Genomic DNA, 16,428 nt, shown 5'->3' with positions numbered 1-16,428 from the left:
GCAGCTGACCAAATTTTCTGAATTTAATATCTATAATCTACAACTTGTAAATTATAGATATTAAAATCAGAAAATTGTAATCCAAAGATTATAAGTGTGAGTGCTAATTAAGTATTGACTTCAAGGTGTTAGGGATGAAAACAGCTAGTTGGTGATGTAGCCATGTCTAGCCCTTCCTTTGTCTGGCTCGTCAGAATGGCTGTAACCCATCCAGCCCTGTCTCCCTTCTGGTCTCTGAGTTCATGGTGGTCCAAAGCTGAGGGAGGGATTGGAATTGCTTGAAATCCTGCAGAGGTTCCATTAAAGGCAGGGACCTCTTTTTCTACCCTCCTCCTTCTAGAAGATTCTTTCCATTGACCTCACTTAGACTGATTGCTTTCAAGGATGCAAAGCAAACTTTCCTATTTAGGGAATTCCTCCAGAGAAGGAGGTATAGGCTGGGTGGGGAGAGGCTGAATGGATGGCTTTGGAGAAGATGGCTACAGCTCATCTGAGTAGAAATGCCTTGGTTCATTAATTCCCTCTTTTTTATTTTTCTGGTCCTGAGGCTTGAATGTCAGGGCTTAGGCACTGTGGCTGATCTTTTCTGCTCAAAGCTAGCACTCTACCACGTAAGCTACACCTCCATTTCTGGCTTTTTCTTTTTCTTTTTGGAGGTGGTGGGTAATTGGAGATGAGCCTTATAGACTTTGCTTCCCAGCTGGCTTCCAACTGCAGCCCTCAGATCTCAGCCTCCTGAGTAGCTAGGATTACAGGCTTGAAGCCACTGGTACCTGGCTCCCTCATTCTTTCATGCTGTCTAGAATTGAACACATGATGACAGAATAGATCCCTCTTGCTTAAGGTAGACTATGCAGGAGTCTGGAAATAGGAGACCAGTCTTCTCCTCTTAATTTTTTTTAACAATCGGGAAACTGTTTATTTTGTAAATTCATGCATATTAGCAATGAGATACCCAGTAACTTTATATTCCTTTATTTGATTTTTTTAATGTTAGTTTCTCCCTTAGGGAAGCAGTACCTTAAAATGGTGTTTTCCCTTAGCCATTGTATTCTCAGTGGGCTCTACGATTTTGCAAGGAACCTTTAGTGATAATGCATGTGAAATGTCATTGTCACTGAGTGGCACCTGTGAGGTTTTGACAAACAGCTACATGAGCATCTTGTTTCTTGTAAAACCCTGTTGAAATGATTTGGTCTTTTGTGAAAATGCTTAAATGCTCAAATTTGATACCAGAAAATAAAGCGAACTTCTTCAGTGTCATCATCTCATCGATGTCCAGTGGGTGGTGTGTCTATTTGGGTCATCTAGCCAGGCTCAGCATGGTCCCTGAGCACCAGAGTCTTGTGTAGGAGCTCAGGAAGTGACAGAAGCCTGGCCCCAGCATTCTGGGTATGATAGTTTCTCTCTAATATATTGTCCCTGGCCCAGTTTTTGTTTTATTCCTTTTTCAGTGAAGTCTATCTCATCAGTCAGTCAGTCTGTCTGTCTCTCCTTAACTTCCAGCCACATAGTAGAACAATAGCCACCACTAAGGGGTACCAAGTTCATCTTTTTTTTTTTTTTGTTAAGTTGTGAACATTTGAAAGAGGCAGCTCAACGGTAGAGCATGTGGAGATCTAAGGCTCCATTCTCAGTACCACCCCAAAATGAAGGTCCCATTTCTAAACTTTCAGGGGAATGTCATTGGGTCCCTTTAGTCACAGAAGGGGAAGTGGACTCACCTGACAAGGTGTTTACCATGTTGCAGAAAACCCTTTCCACCACCAGAAACCACCAGTTCAGCTTTCTACTCAGTCAGATCTGGTCTACTAGACCGGATCATGGCCATGCACTTTTTTTTTGATAATTTCATATGTATAATGGTAAAATTCACACAAATGCAGCATTTGTCATGAGTGACAGTCACAGTATTTTGCTACCACCATCAGCATCATGGATGCTTACCATCACAAAAGGAAATCCTGTACCTTTTTAGCAATCACTCCCCATTCCGCCTCCTCCCACCCCTGGCGACTATGAATCTGCTTTCTGTTTCTATGGACTTGACAACTCTGAATGTTGGCACAAATAGAATCATACATGATGTGACCTTGGTGTCTAGAATCTTTCTATTAGAACAGTAATTTTCAATGTTGCATGCATTGATATGTCAAGTCCTTTCTTTGTGCTGAATAATATTCTATTGTATGGGCATACGATACTTTGTTTATGCCCATCAGTTGGTAGAGGTTTTGAGTTGGTTTCATTTTTAAGCTTTTAAAATAGCATTACTATATATGAGTATTCATGTACATGCTTTTGCTTTCATTGCCTCGCATTGCCTTTTGGAGTCTACGCATGAGTGATGTCATTGGATGATGTGTTAATTCTACACATCTGCATTTTAATTTTAATTAATTTTTATTAGTTCCAGTCCTGGGGCTTGAACTTGGGGCCTGCATGGTACTACTGAGCTTTTTTGCTTAAGGCTAGGGTTCTACCACTTGAGGCACAGCTGTATTTATGACTTTTTGGTGGTTAATTGGAGATAAGAGTCCACAGACTTTCTTGCCTAGGCTGGCTTCAACCCTTGATTCTCAGATCTCAGATTCTTGAGTAGTTAGAATTTCAGGCACAAGTCATTGGTGCCCAGGCATTTTTATTTTTTACTTATTTTATTATTTTACTTTTTGGTCTTAGAGATTTTTTTCAATGCTAAAAATCAAATCCAGGCCTCCATGTATGCTAGGCAAGCGTTCTACCATGAAGACACACTCCTAGTCCAGTTGTTCTAGACTCATGAGATAAAGGCTGGAGATAGAATGAGGGTAAAATCACAGACTTTGGGAGTCAGCCAGCCCCAGGATCCAACCCTGACTCTGCCACTTTCCTGTTGTACGAACAGGTAACCCTTCAGTTTCTGTTTCCTAGCCACACATGGGGGCAACCTAGAGCTCTTTCCCAGGGAATCTTACGATGGCTTCCTGTAGTTTTGTGTGCATTGAAAGTGCCATGTACACAATTCATATAATAAGCTTTGATTATCTGTAGAGAACACTATGATTTAAAAAAAAGACAAGTCATTTCATATTTTAAGGGTAAGGTAGGGATAGTTCTCGAAGACTGTCAGAAATTTGGCTTATCACCTGTATTTTTAGAATATGCTTAAGGCAATCAGTGCAACCCAGAAGCAGATCGAACTGGCAAGACTCCATGAGAAAGCCAAGAAGAATCTGGAGGAAGAAATCCAGACCTACAAGGAAGAGGCCCAGAAGCAGAGAAAGATTATCTTTCAGTTGGAAAAGGAGCGTGATCGGTACATCAACGAAGCCAGCGATCTCACCCAGAAGGTTAGTCTCTCTGGTAGGCGGTGGATGTTCTTTGCTCTGCTTATCACAGACAGGTGTCAGAATGGTGTGTTTAGGTGGTTGTCAGGCAGACTTTAGAGTGGGTCAAACAGAATGAAAGTGGTCCTAGAGCTCATAGTGGTCTCCATTGGGAAATGGTCTTGGTCTCAGTCTTTTCTGCTTTCTCTGTCTTCTTGCATCCCGTAGGCTCTCCCTCTGGTGCTGTGCAGTATCTTGCCGGGGTGACATCTTGCCTAGGTGCTACTTTGGCTTTAAAGCTCAGTTTCCTTTCAGTTCCCTGGGTCCACATGACAACACTTGGAGAAAATTACATGTGTCTGCCATAGGGGAGCAAGGACTGAGGTTGTTTAGGGCAGGAAGGGATGAACCTGGAAGCTATGGTCCCACACTGGCTGTCCCGTGCGTGGTGGAATCAGCACCTTGGTAGCCTGGTGTATTCACAGCACAGGAGTGGGGATACGTTGACCCAAACACTAGAGCTCAAGCTCTCCATTCTCCCTGGAAACACCTTCCCTTCTTTCCACGACATCCTTCAAAACTTAGATGCTCACTCAAGCCTGCTCTGGCTCCCTCCTAAGAGCCAGTTACTTCCTCCTTTGCGGAACTGTGGCTATCCCTGGCATGGCATTTCTCAAGCTGTCTTCAACTTGTTAAATGTCAATAAAGGTTCAGACATACGTCAAATATTCTCCCAGTATCAAACCCAAGGCCGACGTAAAGCTTGATGTCAATATAAAAGACAACAAAATGGAACAGAATTTTAAAGACAACATGGTTAAATTGGGAAAAACTTGCACCTCCACTCCTGGTTCTTTCCATTTGCTTCTTCAAAGACCAAACCTGAGAGCAACTGGAAAGATGCTTCACACCTTCCGCCTGCCTCTTTGGTGACTCAGGGTCTGTACTCCCCAACAATGGATCACTGATACGTGTCATTGCATGTGTTAGTCAGCGTTCTTCAGGAAAGCTGAAGAGCAAGTAGGAGGAACTGGCTTATGTCATCATGGAGACTGAGAAATGCCACCATCTGCTGCCTACAGGCTGGAGGCCCAGGAAGGCTGGTAGAGTAGTTCAGCCTGAACCTGGAGAGCTGAGAACCAGGCGACCAGTGCTATACATCCCAGCAGAAGGGCTTTCTCCACTGGAAAGAATGGCCTTTGGTGAAATACCTTAGAACTTGCTTTGGTATAGAAGGTGCCACCCCAGCAAGCAGAGCAGAATAGAAACAACACAAGAGAAGACACAGGAATTGAGAAAGGGTTGGGTGAAATAGGAAGGAGTTCTAGAGGAGAGCAAGCACAAGGAAACCAACCCTATCAGGTGGTAGAGTTTTGGGGCAGGACAGCTGGATTAGGTGTGGAGAACAGGGATGGCCAATTTTAATCTTGCCAGTTTTCATTGTAAGTACCTCTCTGTGACTTACTCATTTTCCTTTGGCGGCATCTGCTACATTGGCCCAGCTGTGGCGATCATACTTTGGGAGGGGCGAGCATATAGGCTCTGAGGTGACTCATCCTAAGAAAGTGACAGAATGTGCACAAGACAAATGTTCATGGAGAATCTAGAAAGGTACAGAAACAGGAAACCAGAGCTACAATCAGAATTCCTTCAGGAGTTCTTGAAATCAGGAAGGTGATGGGATTTCTTAGTTCACAGAATGGTGATTCTACATATTGTTTTTATGGAACTCAGGAGGTAGAAGTTCAAGGCCAGCTTGGGCTATATAACGAGGCCACAAAACAAAACAAAACAAAACAAAAGACAACAGAACAATGTGGGGAAACAAAGTCAGTGTAGTAGCTGCAAACTCTTAAGATTATCTTAGGACTCCAGCAAAATATTAAAATCATTGTTAAGAGAGAAGCCATAGACATGAGAAAGGGTATCAATGTATGTGAATTAATGCACCTTCTATCTGGCAAATATAATGTAACCCTTCTATTAATTACAATAAAATATATGAAAAAAAAAGAGATAAGCCATACAGAGCATTGCTTTTTGATGGTAGAACTGAGCCTGAAGGATATAGTGGGAAAGAGTTTTCTGGAAGCAAGACAAAGACACACCTGTGTATACTAATATTTTGATATCTCATTAGCTATAGCAAGTCACATGACCAAGTCTGGTCAATCAGCAATGCAAGAAAAAATACTTCAAGAGGTTATAAGACAAGGAGAGGGAATACAAGGTAATCTGAACCACAAGATAATTTACTCTAGAATTTTTTTCTTGTTTTTCCTATGTTGCACTCTGAATTTTATGATTCAGAAAAATGGAAGAATGAGGAAGCACATCCACTTTACGTACTCCTTTTTGAATGTTTATAATCTCTAGATATTGCAAAATCTAGTTCATCATTAAATCTATTTTGTACATTATTGATTTTGATCCTCATTCATCCTAAATAACAAACTTGTGTCATTTTCCTCCCAGAAGTTTTACCTTCCCCAAAGCATTCTTTAGCAACAAATCTTTTACCTACACAATTCTTGGCTTTTTGCTTATTTGCCCATAATAGTGTCAAGCAAAGCTTTCTTTACAGAGGTTCTAAGAAATGAATAATAATGTACTTTTAAGGGCTTAGCATCAGGCAAACAAAACCAAAGTTGATTAAGAAATACTGTAGATATGGTAGGTAGATATCTTCATAATGTACTAAATCTCTTGCTTCTTTGATAGTTATTTGAATTTTATATAATCTTCAATTGGGTAAAACTCTGAGGAAGGCTTTGGGGGACTTACATGCATGAGAAACTTTCTGTGTCATCATAAAAGAAGAGTCTTGTACATTACTACTTCCTGCAGAACCAGATTTGATTCCTATAAAAACTGCCTTTTAAATACTTATATTATAGCACAAGTACCTAAATTCACCTATCATATGATATAACATATGGTATTCACCTATCACAAGAATCAGCATTTACTTATGATCAAATTACTATCTGCTAGATACTAACATGATGACACAAATGTATATTCTCTCATTTAGAACCAAGCATAGATATACCTTTCTAAATTGATGGTAGATGATGAACTAAAGAAAACCAGGGAAGATAAAATTTACCATGCATGGCCACACAGTCCCTTTTGTTTTCTGAGTGTGAGCTTTTCAGTTTTCATTTTGAAAATAATGGCATTGTCAGCATTGACACTGAGTCAGAAGAACTTATTGGAGAAGTTCCTTGTACTGATATTTTCATCAACTGGAAGTTAAAGGGTACTAAATTCAATGACCTACTTTCTTATCCAGACTCAGTTTATGTGATGTTGGGGTTTGTTTATAGTTTTGCAATCCAAGTTCTCTCTGTCTCTCTCTGTCTCTGTCTGTTTGTGTGTGTGTGTGTGTGTGTGTCTGTCTGTCTGTCTGTCTGTCTGTCTGTCTGTCTCTCTCTTGTGGGGCTTGAACTCTGGGCCTGGGTGCTGTCCCTGAACTCTATAGAGTTCAAGACTAATGCTCTACTTTCGTTATCTCACTCTTATTTCTATTGGTAGGTTTGGCAAGTTGTTTTAGCTGAAAGTAAATAAAAAGGTGGGGGGAGGGGAGAGAAGTAGGTTATAAACCTATTCTGGGGGCTGAGAGCATGGCCTAGTGGTAGAGTGCTTGCCTAGCATGCGTGAAGCCCTGGGTTTGATTCCTCAGTACCACATACACAGAAAAAAATCAGAAGTGGTGCTGTGGCTCAAGTGGTAGAGTGCTAGCTTTGGAAAAGCTCAAGTACGATGCCCGTCCCTGAATTCAAGCCCCAGGACTGGGAAAACAACAACAACAACAACAACAGCAACAACAAACCAAAAACTTATTCTGCACTGTAAACATTTTCTGGGCTTCTTTGAAGTGGGCCTGCAGATAATAGGAGCTGTGATTTTCTACCTGTCATAAAACTTCCAATGTTTGAGTGTAATTTATTTCATGAGTTGGTTTGGGTATCTGAAAACATAATCCATTAATTAAGCTACAGCCTCACAGCTGGCACCTCACCTCGGCTACATCACTTTTCATGTGGTGATAAGAGTTTTGACTACTATTTAACACTCTACAAATTTTGCAAGTTTTCAGGCTGTGAACTTCTGTATGACATTGGTTTGAATGATTTCTATCAAAATAAATTGAGTCCCCACACAGAAATAAATTGCTCTGTAAATTGCCATTTCCTTTAGTTTCAGTACGTGTTATTTTTCATTGTCAACTTCACTTAATTTCCTTTGATCTTTTTGGTATTGTGATGGGTTCTTATTACTCTCAGCTTCAGGAATCCAGAGACAAGTTTGTGAGTTTGTGCACTGTTGTGTGTAGCAAGGTGCTCAGAAAAGAAATGTCCTTGCCTACCTCCTTTCTCTGGGGGTATTATTCTCTCTGTGAAAAGGGTTATTCTTGTTCTAACATCTCATGAAGTGATTGAACAAGCAATTTTTTCTCTGATGTGCCGCTTGATATTCTGAATGCTGACGATGCTGTTCAAAGTATTTTTAATCTCTTCATTTCATTGACCCTCAATGAGGGTGATGTCATATCCATAAAAAGGTTGAGATTTAGGTTAAGAGCGTGGCTTTCCTTAACATCAAATGCCAGATTTTTTTTTTTTTGTAATCAAATGACAGAACAGGTGACTGGTATCTTATTTGGGTTTTATATTAGTTCCTAATACGCATTTTATTACCAGTGCTGCTATGCCAGAAGTCTGCTTGGTACCTGAGCACTATCCCTAACTTTTTTTTTTTTTTGGTTAGTCATGGGGCTTGAACTCTGGGCCTGGATGCTATCCCTGAGCTCTTCAGCTCAAGGCTAGTGCTCTAATACTTTGAGCCACAGCACCACTTCCAGTTTGCTGGTGGTTAATTGGATATAAGAGTCCCATGGATTTTTGGGTCCAGGTTGGCTCTGAACCGCAATCCTCAGTTCTCAGCCCCCTGAGTAGTGAGGATTACAGTTGTGAACCACTGGCACCTGGTTTATCCTTAACCTTTTTTTTTTTTTTGCTCAAATTTAGCTCTCTACCATTTGTACCACAGATCCATTTCCAGTTTTTTTTTGTAGCTAATTGGAGATTAAGACCCATGAACTTTACTTCCTGGGCTGGCTTTGAACCATGATCCTTAGATCTCAGCCTCCTCAGTAGCTACAAGCATGAGCCACTGGTGCCTGGTTCTTGTTACTCACTTTTAAGGGCTCTAAAGACATAGATTAAATAAATTCAGAGAGAAGGAACAAGATTTCTTCTTAATTTCAGATCCCTCCATATGCCTTTTTCTCTTGCCCTCCTTGTCTTTGGTTTTCTAGCTTTTTTCTTTTCCTTCCAGACCCTAACTAACCACTCATCACTGAATGTGTATATATTCTCGACTCATTTGTTCAGTTTCAACACAAAATGGATAGGAATCCAATTCTCACAGATTATGTAAACCTATAATATTGGTTGCTTGGTTATAAAAGATGTGTAGGTCTGTCCTCAGAAAGAAACTCTCCACTAGCCGGGTGCAGTGGCTCACACCTGTAATCCTAGCTACTCAGGAGACTGAGATCTGAGGATCGTGGTTCAAAGCCAGCCCACAAAAGCCAGCCTGTGGTTCAAAGCTACTAGAAAACCAGAAGTGGCACTGTGGCTCAAGAGGTAGGGCAGTAGCCTTGAGCTGAAGAGCTCAGGAACAATGCCCAGACCCAGGAGTAGGGTGGTAGCCTTGAACTGAAGAAGTCAGGGACAGTGCCCAGGCCAAAAGTCCAAGCACCTTGAATGTCAAAAAATAAATAAATAAAATAAATAAAAGAAAACAAGAAAAAGAAACTCTCCACTAATCTGAAATTGGATAGGGAAAGGGGGAAAACAAGATGAGGGGGGGGGTGGGTGGGAGGAGGGAAATGGGGACCAAGACATGTGAAAGGGTATCAATGTCTGGGAATTATTGCACCATCTATCTGGCAAATATCATGTAACCCTTCTATTAATTACAATAAAAAATATATGAAAAAAATAAACTCTAGCATTTTGGTTCTCATGTAATATCCTGTGCATCTCTCAGTAACTAGTTATACCCAGTCATTGGTTATGCATTTCATAGTGGAGTCACACAGTAAAGTGCAGGGAAGTGTTATATTTCTCTGTACAGGAATTTGCTTTTCCATTGGCCTGTCATCAGTGTTCATTGAGTGAATGAAAAAATGGGTGAGTGAATGAATGAAGGGCTAGGTCCTTCATTCACTTCATGAAACTAGCAGAAGAAATCTTGATATTAAAACAGAAGTGAAGAGAAAGCCATAGGCCTCTATCCATTAGGAAGGTGTTTACAGAATTCTAGCAGATTGAATTCAACAGTACATTAAGAAAACAATCTAGACTGACCAAAGAAGGGTTATCCAGAGAGTTTCTACTAAGAAAACCATTGCTGGTGATGTGGAAATGTAAAATGTTATAGTCATTTTGGAAAGCAATCTAGCAGTATCTATGAAAGCTAAAAATATCCAAGTCTTTTGAAGCCAGCCATCCCACTGCTGGGAGTCTACCCCTCAGAAGGAACAACACAAGTGTACGGGTACACATGTATAAAATGCGTTCTGGTTCAGAATGGCAAGAGAAAAAAGGGAGAGATTGATGCTTGAGCGGGACATGGTTGCATAGTTGATTTTATAGTAGGATATTACACACCTTTAACTAGAATGAATTAGAGCTAGTTCAGATGATTTCTAGAAGATACTACTGAGCAATAAAAAGCAAAGTATTATTTAGGAGAGTAAAGGGGAGGAAGGGGGATAGAGAAGGAGAGAGGGAAATAATACTAGAATACATTGTATCTCTGTACATAATGGCAGTAGGAATCTGTCTACTGTTGTATAGTAGGGGGAGGTAGGGACAGGCAAAGAACAATGTGAGTCAGTCTGGCTAAATTGTAATAGACGCATGTATAAAATACCATTGTGAATAGATATTAATAAATGAAGGGATGAATGATAAGAAAGTAAAACAGGCTCTGCTGGAGGGAGTCCCAGGAGAATGAAAGAAGACCCATGAAGGGGGAATGTTGTACAAAATATTTTATTTGCATACATGTAACTAGAATAATAAAACCTGCATGTAAATAGAACAATGAAATTGTTTAAAAAGAGGGAAGGAAGGATGAAAGAGGGGGGTGACCCAGGCATAATTGTATGCATGCATGTAAAGGTTCCCTTATTCAGGTAATTGATGCTAATAAAAAAATCTTTAGAAAAACAAAACTTAAGAAAAGCAGCAAAATACATAAAACATGTAACTTAAGCTTTCATTTACTTAAAAAAGTAGAAATACCACCCCTCCAAAGCAAAGCAATGCAAAACAAACAGAAAAGAAACCCAATTTTCATAGCCGCCTACTTGCTGATTGAGTCATTTTGTGACTATGACTTCTTTTGAGCTCAGTTTCTTTCTTTGTAAATTGGGGTGGGTATTATTACTCAGCTTATGGGATTTTGATGAAAATTGAATTCATTATTACATGTAAAATGCCAGGTACATACAAAGTAGCTGATGAATATGAACTATTATTATTAGACCTGAATAGAATATTCAGAACTCAAAGAAAAATATGGAAGGCTACAAACTAGACTGTGAACCTAGAGAGATTACTAGATGAAGGGTGGAAGTAGGTTGGAGGAAGAAGGAAGAGCCAAGTAATTGAAAAACAAAATGGACACTTGTCATGTATGCATGTATTTTAAATTCTGGGGGACATTGTATAATGAAGTTAAGATGGTTCCAGTGTGGCCAAGGTCCTTTTAACATTTAGGCTCTAAGTAAAATGTAACTTCTAGAGGAACTTTCTTCAGCCATGTTACCTCAGTGGTGGTGGTCCTGGGGTCATGGATGAAAATGACTTCAAATAGAAACACTCACTTTTCCCCCTGACAGCCATATCTTAGAATTGTCCTTGTTGCAGACCTTACTTCTTCTCCCTTCTCCAAGTATACCCTGTGGCTGTAACAGAGATAATCTGTGAACTGAGTCAACATCTGCTACGAACAGATGCTGTCAAAACCCCTTTCCTGTAACTCAAGATTCCGTCCCTATACAAGGAGCCCCTTCCTCTGTTCCCATCCTGCTCCCTCCCCTGACAAACATCCCCAGACATTCTTTCTTCCTAATAAAGAGGAGATCTTAGTTGTAAAGGAATTGTGCCATTTCTTCAGTGGGGCTGCAGGAAGAAGCCTGGTTGCCCTTCTCAGGTTTGGAGTTCAATAAATCTGTTGGCTTACCAACATGGCCTCTCTGCCCTTTCTTTTATTCATACACCTGGTACTTGGAATATATTTCCTTACATTTAGTGCTGAATCCTGGGAACTTGAAATATTTCCTTGCACTCACTACTCTATTTCTATTTCACACTGCTCTATCTCCCTCATTTGTAACTCTCACCTAAGAGGTATTTACTAACAAGATGTGGTATCTTTTGAAAGTTTTCTTTACCTGTACTGTCTTATTCACATTGTAGTTTCATTTTTTCCATTTTATTTTATTTTATTTTTTTATTTTTTTTTTTTGCCAGTCCTGGGCTTGAGCTCAGGGCCTGAGCACTGTCCTTGGACTTTCTCAAGGCTAGAGCTCTACCACTTGAGCCTCAGCACCACTTCGGGCTTTTTTCTATGTATGTGGTACCGAGGAATCGAACCCAGGTCTTCATGCATGCTAGGCAAACACTTTAACCACTAGGCCAAACTCCCGGCCCCTTATTTTATTTTTAAAAAGACATTTTCCCTTAAAACAACAACAACAACAACAACAACAGTTTTTGTAGGCATTCAGTGGAGAGTGTTGTGTGTGTGTGTGTGTGTGTGTGTGTGTGTGTGCCAGTCCTGGGGCTTGAACTCAGGGCTTGAACACTGTTCTTGGGCAGTCTTAAGGCTAGAGCTCTACCACTTGAGCCATAGCACCACTTCCAGCTTTTTCTATGTATGTGGTACCAAGGAATCGAATCCCAGTCTTGGTGCATGTGAGGCAAGCACTCTACCATTAGGTCAAACTCCTAAATTTAGGTCAGCCCCTAAATTTTTTTATATTGAAGTTGTGCGAGCTCCTCTAATGGAGTGGGTTTGACATTGGCAAGACAGAATTAGAATTGCTATCAAGGGTCAAAGGCTATATTTCTTTTTTCACAGTTAATTTGATAAATTAGTCAGTGTGGTCCAACGACTAATTGTTTCTTGTCTTTGCCTTGTGTTCTTTGTGTTAAGAATCTGTTTAAGCCTGTGACTTTCATTTTTTCCCCCTCTTCACTTCTTTTCCTCTTAGGGGTAGAGTGATCAGGAAAGGTTTCCAGAAGGTCTTCCCTTCCCTTCCCTTCCCTTTCCTTCCCTTCCCTTTCCTTTCCTTTTCTTGTAATCATAATATGTCTATGTTAAGACTTTCTAATTGGCAGAATTATTGCACAGATAAAAGATGTATTTCTCCTAATCAGCTGGGCTGTGTGGCGTTGCATTGATTATAGTTACAGTCAGATTTGCTGGCACTCCTCTACCAGCTACCTCTAGATAAAAAATTCCATTTTCCCTAAACCCATAAGCACAAATGGCTTTTTAAAACCAAATTCAAATACTGTTCTCTCCTCCCAGGTCCTCATGAGCATGGAAGACATAAAAGTCCGTGAAATGCAGATTTTTGACTTCAGAAAAAGAATAGCTGAATCAGAGACTAAATTGAAACAGCAACAGAACCTGTATGAAGCTGTGAGGTCAGACAGGAATCTCTACAGCAAAAATTTGGTTGAGGCACAGGTAAATGCCTTTACATGTTAAGTCTTCTCCACTCTATGTTTAAAGTAGTTTCTGTTCTCCTAACGGTAGGATTTAAAATAGATCAAGAAAGGGCCGGGAGTTTGGCCTAGTGGTAGAATGCTTACCTTGCATGCACGAAGACCCGGGTTTGATTCCTTGGTACCACATACATAGGAAAAAGCTGGAAGCGGTGCTGTGGCTCAAGTGGTAGAGCTCTAGCCTTGAGGAAAAAGTCCAAGGACAGTTCTTAGGCCCTAAATTCAAGCCACACAACTGGCAAAAAAAACCCCAATAGAGCAAGAAAGAAATCTTGTGCAATTCACCTGGAAAAGATCAGAGTAGGCAAAACTATCAAGCTGTTTGGAATGGAAATAATACAACTGAATAGGCCATAACTTAAGAGGATTCAGGGGGATCCGGATCCTACTTTTAATTAGTGTGTAGAATTCATTCTCTCTGTGTGTGTTTTAAATTGCTATCAAGGATTAGGGGACAGTACCATACTCATGTTTAATTGCAGAATTGGTTCAGTTTGGAATCTTTTGGTGACAGTGCTTATTGAGTTTCCAGTTCCTTTAGTCAAGGAGCAAGCAATTGAGTGAGCAAGTGAGAGAGAGATGGGCGGGGGGGAAAGAGAGAGGGGTAAAGAGAGAGAGAAAGACAGAGAGATTGCATTTATGTACATGTAACTATTTTGAGTTATTGAGTTATTGCTTTGTGGATAGACACAGAGGTAAAAGAATAGCCCCGTTGCAATTGGTCAAGAAGCCACACTGTCTGAGAGAGACTCCCTTCAAAGTTCATAGATACATATTAACATTCCATAGAGTTGGTGGTGACAGTTTAGTTCACTCTTAGTTTTTACCTTTCTCTTAGGATGAAATAACGGAAATGAAGAGAAAGTTAAAGATTATGACCCATCAGGTAGACCAACTGAAAGAAGAGATCTCTGCCAAAGAGTCTGCACTTGTGAAGCTGCATCTGGAGCAGCAGCGGATAGAAAAGGAGAAGGAAACACTGAAGGTGCTCACGCCCGTCCCCACCCCAGTTGGAAACCCCAGCTAGCAATCCATTCTCACCAAAGCAGAGAGGGAGGACACGTGTGTGAGCGTGTGTGCACGTGCGTGTGTGCACGTGTGTGTGTGTGTGTGTGATGGAGGAAGCTGCCAGTGGCTTCCACAGCTAGTTTCCCCAATCCACTCCAAGTCTGGGTCAAGGGACCCAGCTGTTTCTGAGCTGGGTTCTTTGCAGATAGTTCCCTTGGTAGAGTGGGGGAGAGAGACAGTGAGCCTGCACCACACTAGTTCATTTACGCAGCATCAATATCGACCTTGCAGGTCGGCTGTACCAAGGAATTCTCTAGGCTTGCAGGCTTGCTACCATCCCTTTGCATTTATAGCCCAAGTCCTGTGCTATGCTCACACCAGTTCTCCTAAAGCCATCGAGGGGCCTGCTGTAAGCTAACATTGGGTCTCATGGCTACTGGTCAGTATTCCTCTGTGCGTGTACTAACCAGGGAGTATCAGGGCTTTATTTTCCCCCTTGTTCCTCTTTCCTTACTTGGTTTTATTCTGTGGGCCTAAGACCTTTGTACCTCCATCTCTCCAAATAGCTCTGACTCTGCAACTCTTACTAAGATCTATCATCTATCCATCTATCTATCAAGCTACACCCCCAGCTTTTGTGTTCTTGAGATGGAGTCTCACTGTGTAGTCCAGGCTGGCATCAAATTCAAGATCCTCTTGCCTTTGCTTCCTGAGTGGTGGGATTACACCACCACTTCTAGCTTGATGTGCTCTTTAAAGCACACTAGCGCACAACATTCTGTGTCTATTCACAATACATGCCAACTAATGACTGCCATTTCAAATTCTCCAAATATATTTTACTGTATGTAAAATACATCCTTTCCTTTTCTCATCCAATCCAATAGATTTCTGTGGCACTTTATTTGCAAAAAAATTAAAGAAGAACTTCTACATAAGTATGTATGTATATAAACAATATTTGTAGGTGCTTAAGATCCATTTGCAGGAACCATTTATAAGAAAATAGTGGCTTTTTATATATAGAGGCATTCAAAGATGATCCCTGTCTTGAAAATGTGTACCTAGCACTGGACAGAATCACTGCCATTTCCCCTGATTCTATACTAGATTGAAATACATACTCTCAATTTAATAACAGATTTGGCAATTTAATGACAGGTTTTCATGGAATTAGATCTTACTGTATTACTGGTTTGAGAAAGATTAAACTAACAAAAATGTCTTTATAAAAAAAGATATGGTAATTGATTTATTTGCCAGTGACTGACTTCTCTTTTCCTTGCTGCCTGTGATAGAAAGAGAACATTCCTCATATATATATACATATATATATATACACACACATGTATTCTGAAATTGGAAGATTTCCTGCATCTTTGCCCTTATTTCCTTTGTTCAAAAGCAGAGTTTTAGGGAAGCAGTTTGTTTCACCCTGGAGCCCATAGTGGGGATGGGGTTTATTTATTGCTGAATGAATCAGAAGAATCTCATTACAACACTGCTCCACCAGGAGCCTCATGGACCATGTTATCAAGAACTCAGTGTAATCTATCGGTTGTGTCTTCTCTCTCTCTCTCTCTCTCTCTCTCTCTCTCTCTCTCTCTCTCTCTCTCTCTCTCTCTCTCTCTCTCCTCCCTCCCTCCCTCCCTCCCTCCCTCCCTCCCTCCCTCTCTCTCTCTCTCTCTCTCTCTCTCTCTCTCTCTCTCTCTCTCTCTCTCTCAGAGGATAACAGTGATTTTTCACTTCTACTTCCCAAGTGATTCCCAAGTGATTCTCTAGTTAAAAAATTCACTATTAGTCCAGTGGAGTCCAAGGTAGAACGAATTACCTTTCACAAAGTCTTGCTTTGGAATAAACATCTTCCTACTAGGACACTGGTTCCTTGTTTCCTTACTGGGTGATGTTAGTTAATATATGACTCAGTGACAATCTTCATCATCGGGCATCTGTACTTACAGCCACCAAGAAGCAGGTGATAGGGGCCTGTGATGTGCTGTGATTTGCTGGCTGACATGAGGGTGATTAGAAAGGCTTCTCTTTTGGACAACATGCTCTGAATAGGGAGTTCTGGGTTTGAGTGGCTTTGGGTCATCGATTATAGGAAGATGATTGCTTTGGACTTGTTGTGGAGCTAGGACGCTCTTTTCCTCAACATTTCCCATTATGGCAGGCATGAGAAACAGAGAGAGGATGCCAGCTTGATCTATTATTTGAGGTTATCCAAGGGTGACCTGCAATGGAGCTCAGATTGGATAATCATGGCCTATCATTAAGCCTGCTTGACATTCTTT

At 40.8% G+C, this 16,428-nt stretch overlaps 1 protein-coding gene across 1 annotated transcript in view; it reads left to right on the top strand.

The window, feature by feature from the left end:
- Positions 1-16,428, top strand: part of Cfap58 (cilia and flagella associated protein 58) — a 90,336-nt gene that overhangs the window by 16,921 nt on the left and 56,987 nt on the right. Inside the window, exons 9-11 of the mRNA XM_090345934.1 lie at positions 3,141-3,332; positions 12,927-13,088; positions 13,965-14,111. Of these exons, the coding sequence (XP_090202060.1) occupies positions 3,141-3,332; positions 12,927-13,088; positions 13,965-14,111 (501 nt within the window). The remainder of the gene's footprint in view (positions 1-3,140; positions 3,333-12,926; positions 13,089-13,964; positions 14,112-16,428) is intronic.

The sequence above is a fragment of the Megascapheus bottae genome, chromosome 15, assembly GCF_031878675.1.
Source record: "Megascapheus bottae isolate mThoBot1 chromosome 15, mThoBot2.hap1, whole genome shotgun sequence".
NCBI lineage: Eukaryota > Metazoa > Chordata > Mammalia > Rodentia > Geomyidae > Megascapheus > Megascapheus bottae.
Note: the sequence above shows the minus strand (reverse complement) of the source record. Positions and strands in the feature narration are given on the sequence as shown.